The sequence below is a fragment of the Eurypyga helias genome, unplaced genomic scaffold (genome assembly GCF_000690775.1).
Source record: "Eurypyga helias isolate BGI_N326 unplaced genomic scaffold, ASM69077v1 scaffold35372, whole genome shotgun sequence".
Classification (NCBI taxonomy): domain Eukaryota; kingdom Metazoa; phylum Chordata; class Aves; order Eurypygiformes; family Eurypygidae; genus Eurypyga; species Eurypyga helias.
The window spans coordinates 5,427-10,661 of NW_010236091.1; the positions used below are offsets into that span (position 1 = coordinate 5,427).

The 5,235-nt window shown below is 58.7% G+C and overlaps 1 protein-coding gene across 1 annotated transcript in view; it reads left to right on the forward strand.

Annotated features, from left to right (window-relative positions):
• Positions 1 to 74: 74 nt before the first annotated feature.
• Positions 75 to 5,235, forward strand: part of LOC104506129 (AP-1 complex subunit beta-1) — a 10,441-nt gene continuing 5,280 nt past the window's right edge. Inside the window, exons 1-5 of the mRNA XM_010146969.1 lie at positions 75 to 111; positions 1,135 to 1,240; positions 2,906 to 3,041; positions 3,815 to 4,060; positions 4,875 to 5,065. Coding sequence (XP_010145271.1) covers positions 75 to 111; positions 1,135 to 1,240; positions 2,906 to 3,041; positions 3,815 to 4,060; positions 4,875 to 5,065 — 716 coding nt within the window. The remainder of the gene's footprint in view (positions 112 to 1,134; positions 1,241 to 2,905; positions 3,042 to 3,814; positions 4,061 to 4,874; positions 5,066 to 5,235) is intronic.

Below are 5,235 nucleotides of genomic sequence, written 5' to 3' on the forward strand. Positions count from 1 at the left end.
GCAAGGAAATTACCAACCCCAACCTCTCTGGTCTGCCTCTCCTCCCAGGGGCGTGCAGCTGGCTGGAGACCACCATGACGGACTCCAAGTACTTCACCACCACAAAGAAAGGTAAGAGCGAGCGGGATGGCCACACAGTTTTTCCTGCTCTTACACCTGTGTAAGCCAGGCGGGGGGGGCTATCCCTGCCATGGGAAGCTCCAGAGGTGCCAGCTCTCATGGGAATGCCCTGAGCCCAGGTGGGATGCTGTGGCTGACCTGTTGCCTCTGGGTGGCTCCTGGGCTGCTGTGGGATCAGAGCATCTTGTCACCAGCCCCCTGAGCCAAGACGTGGCTCGGGCTGCTGGGTTATTGGCTTTAGCAGCTTAAGGATTGCCTGTGGGGGGACAGGCCCCTGCCCTGAGCCCCCCTGGGCTGGGACAGAAGCACTCAGGGTGTTTGACTTAAGCACTTTCCAGACCAAGGAATTAATAGAGTGGAAAAACCACATGGCAGATTGAAGGGGAAGATACCTTGGAGTGAATAAAGAGCTTGGCATGGGAGCTGATGCCCTTCAGTGGGGTCTGGAGATCCTGGGCACCCCACCATGGTGCTGGGCTGGGGGGTTTCTGCCACATGCAGGGCGGGATTTGGGAGCCACCACCCCTTGCGTGGGTCGAGGAGCAGTTCCCCAGATCTGCCTGTTGTCATCTGGGCTGTGGGGACTCCCCAGGTAGAAGAGGACATCCCGACAGCTGTGTGCGGGGCTGGGACTTGGCTGTGTGCTGTGGTAACCGCCCCGCAGCCATAAATACCTGCTGAATAGACCCCGTGTCCTGTGCTTGGGGTGCTGGTACTTGTCCCTCCTGCAGTGTCGCTGGTTCTTAAAGCCCTCTGGGACTTTTGGGGGGCGGGGGGAGTGCAAGGATGCACTAGCAAGCCTGTATCTATTTCTCTGGACAAGAGCTGGGCCCCCAGAGCAGCCCTGGCCCTTGGTGAGATACCTGGGAAGCAAGATCCCCATTTCCAGCTCCTGGCACCTCGGAGCACCCCTGGAGCCCCAGCACACAGTGGGTGGGAGCTGGGCTTCCCCTCCCCTGGGAGCAGCGTGTGGGTGCCCCATCCGCTGAGCTCCCCCTTTTCCCTTTCCTCCAGGGGAGATATTTGAGCTGAAAGCGGAGCTGAACAGTGACAAGAAGGAGAAGAAGAAGGAGGCCGTGAAGAAGGTGATAGCATCCATGACCGTCGGCAAAGACGTCAGGTGCGTGAGGGTGCTGTGCCGGGGATGTCCAGGTGCCTCGTGGGCTCCTCGTTTCCCCCGTTGCCTCCGAGGAGTGTTGGTGCTGGCTTTTGTCTCAGGGAGGACCGAGCGAGCTCCAGGCCGCAGCTACACCTCCTGCTACGGGAGGGAACGTTTGTGTAACGTGGCCGTCTGGCTTTGGCGGTAAGCTGGCTGAAAGAGGATTGGTCTGGCCGGCTGATAAGTTGGTTGGGATTACTGATGCTTCCTTCAAGGGTTTCTAAAAAAAAGCAGAAACCCCCTCTGAGCCTTTATGGCAGAGGGGTGGTGGCGATAAGCCTTTTGCAGCCTTTCCAGTCCGAAGGGTCAGGCAGGTGCTTTTCCTTCTCCTGTGTCCGTCTGACCGAGCAGCATGCAGCCCCTCCATCCCCGCCCACCCTTGGCGTCACACACAACATCAGTGCTTTGCTTTTGATGGGGCATTTGAGAGTACAGGGAGGAAAACCACGGTCTGGGCTCTGTGTTGGGTGAACCGGCGTGTCCCTGGCTCCCAGAAGCCAGTAGCGCTCTGTCCTGGGGCCGCCGTGGAGGAGGGGACACAGGACGTGGCAGGGACTTGCTGAGCCTGATCAGCACTTGACAGAAACTACATCGATTGGAAAGGAAATACCGCCTGTGGCAGCCCGTTTTTTTTTGGTGTGTGCGTATTTTAGGCTGCAGAAAAGCAGTTTAGAGCTCACCCCACCCTGGGAGGTGCCAGGAAAGCCTGGAGCTCTGTGGGAGAGCTAGCGAGGTGCTGTACCCCAGGCTCGGGGGGGCTGGGTTTGATCCTGTAAGCAATGGTTGGGTTTGTGGTGGGGGAGAAGCTTCCAGGAGCCAAGGGACATCTGTCAGGGGATATAACTCCTGCGTTAGCCCTCTGACTTTGATTGCCTCTCCTAAGGTGGTTTAATAGTCTAATTGGGCTGTCTGTCATCTGTGGTGAAACAGCATCCCACAGCTTTACAGCGTTTAGTAGTCACCGGGATCAGGTTTGGGAAGGGGAAGCCCCCTCCTCCACGCAGGCAGCTCCGCTCTGTCCTAGCAGAGTGTCCCTCTGCTGCAGGGCTCGCCTGGGGCTGTTGCTTACAGCCAGTCCTGGGTGTTTCCTCCTCTGACGTGATGTCTCTGGTGCAGGCTGTGGGGCCAGCGCTCAGCCGTTCGCAGCAGGACGGGTTTCATGTCTGCAGAAGCAGAGGATGGTTTTGGTGGGGTTGTGCAGAAGGTGAGGGGGAACGGCTCATCTCCGGCATCCGCTCACAGGTGCCGGAGGCTTTCGCACCATCCTGTGCTGGCTGTGTGATGTTACACCTTCTCCGGGGCAGTGGGCATGTCCTGGAGCTGGGACACGGCAGAGCCGTGTGGCAGAGCTCAATTTTGGTCCATTAGGAGCCGTTTTGAGCTGCTCTTGAGACAGATCCATAAAGAAAAACCTACTGGGGATGGGTGATTTCGCTGCTCCAGCTGCAGGTGGGCTCAGGTCAGGGGAGAGCATGGGATCTTTTGGCTTCAGGAGCGGGTTGAGCCCTGGGAAGGGGATGGCCATGCTCCTGGGGAAGCGTGGGGTCCCGTAGGCAGTGGTGTCTCCTTCCCTGGTCTCAGCAGCGTGGCCGTATCCCACCTTCACGGAGGCACTTTGTGTTGCAGCGCGCTCTTCCCGGATGTGGTCAACTGCATGCAGACCGACAACCTGGAGCTGAAGAAGCTGGTCTACCTCTACCTGATGAACTACGCCAAGAGCCAGCCAGACATGGCCATCATGGCAGTCAACACCTTCGTGAAGGTGAGAGGAGAGGGCTGCGTGCCCGAGAGCCGCGCTGTGGGGCGTTGGTCCAGCCCACCACGTACGGCCCTGCTGTCACACGAGATCACCGCGCTGCTGCTTACCCTGCTCCAAAGCAAGGGGCTCGAGCAGGTTTCCACAGCCTCTCCCATTGGGAGCAGGGGCTGCCCCAGTGCTAGAAAACGGAGCAAACTCATCCAGCACTGCAGAAAAACACTTTCTTGGCAACTGTCAGGCAACGGACTTGCTCTGTCAGTGGCAGCTTCAGCTGTGGGCAGCTCCCGTGATGGAGCTGCTGTCATGTGAGCTTACGCGCTGAAGCCTCTGCAGCTGAGAGAGCCCTCGTGATCTTCCAGCTGGGAACTGAAGAGCCTCTTTGTTAGGAGCCAAGATACTGCCAAAGCACTTTGAAAAGGCTCGGTGTGCGTTTGTGTGAGGTTTGGCTTTTTAGGGATTAAAACCCACAGAATGACCCCGATAGATGCATTTCCCAGGTCAGGTGGGGCAGCTGACTTCAGATACTTGCTGGAAACATTAAAGACCTCGGATTCCTGCAGGTGTGTTTGGGATGAGAACTGATGATGTTAAAACTCTGGGTGCCAGATTGAACCCCTCAAACCCCTCCCTTGGGTGACTTGTTCTCGAGAGCTGAGTGTTAAAACCTCTAGGCTTCAGGTACCCAACTGAGAACGGGGGTCTCAAACCAGCACTGACTCCTGTGGCTCAAGGAGATGAGGCCCTGGAAATCTCATCTCCCTCTCTCATCCCCACAGGACTGTGAGGACCCAAACCCACTGATCCGGGCTCTAGCTGTGCGGACCATGGGCTGCATCCGTGTGGACAAGATAACGGAGTATCTCTGTGAGCCCCTGCGGAAGTGCCTGAAGGACGAGGACCCTTACGTGCGCAAGACGGCCGCTGTCTGCGTGGCAAAGCTCCACGACATCAATGCCCAGCTGGTGGAGGACCAGGGCTTCCTGGACACCCTTAAAGACCTCATCTCGGACTCCAACCCCATGGTGATTCCCTTTTGCCTTCTCCATCCTCTCTTCTCTTCATCCAAATGCCAGTAAATGCTCCCCCCTCACCTTCACGTGCGGCCTCCCGTGCTCCCCTCCGCCCTCGTTCTGGTGCTTAGCAGGCCGCCGTTGGGGACGGCTGTTTCTGAGGGCCATGGGCCGTCTTCCTTGTCCTGTAACCCTGCCCTCTGGCTGAAAGAGTTCTCCGATTCCATGGCAGTGCGTTTAGCTAGTTCCCGGTGTGGCAGGGGCTGCCCTGGCCAGCTTGGAGCAGGGGATGGTGGCAGAGGGGAACTGATGCTTGGCTCTGATACCACATAGCTGATGCCTCTTGCTGCTGGTGAGGGTTTCCTGGCAGCTGGGCTTTGGCCAGCATTGGTGTACCTGCCTTTCCCCAGGCAGGAGTGACTTTAAAGCCTGTTTTCCCAGGGTTTCTCATCCCCCAGCCTTTGCTGCTCTGCAGGCATGGCCACAGGCGCAGTGGTGAGCCCAGGAGCTGCTGCAGGAGTGATGGGGCTCGGCAGAGCTGCCTGGGGAAGGGAAGTGGGGGGCTTGCCCACGCCGGGCACGGGGCCAAGCCTGACACCCGCTGAACACGTGAGCCGTCGGAGATGTGGCGTGGGTGGTGGGCCCGTGCTGGCAACGATGGCTCATCTCCTGGGTGTCAGCTGGTGCCCAGATGTTGCTGCGATGCAAGGCCGATAGAGAGGATGCAGCTCATCTGCTCGCACCAGCTTTTCCTTGGGCTGTTGAAGCACATTTGGCATCACCTAGTGCTTGCTGTCACCTAACATGTGCCCTGTCCCCCCGGCAGGTAGTGGCCAACGCAGTAGCGGCGCTCTCGGAAATAGCAGAGTCTCACCCGAGCAGTAACCTCCTGGACCTCAACCCCCAGTCCATCAACAAGCTGCTCACGGCCTTGAACGAGTGCACCGAGTGGGGCCAGATCTTCATCCTGGACTGCCTGGCAAACTACATGCCCAAGGATGACCGGGAGGCCCAGAGGTGAGGCTCTGGGTGCTGCTGGGGCAGCAGTGGCACCACGAACCGTCCGGAAAGGGCAGTGGGACAGGCGGGTATCAACATTGCCCCTTCTCCAAATACCTTCATGCTCCTGACCCTCGGCATCCCGCTGCGGGAGGCGGGACAGCGGGGATCTGCCAGCTGCCGAGGCT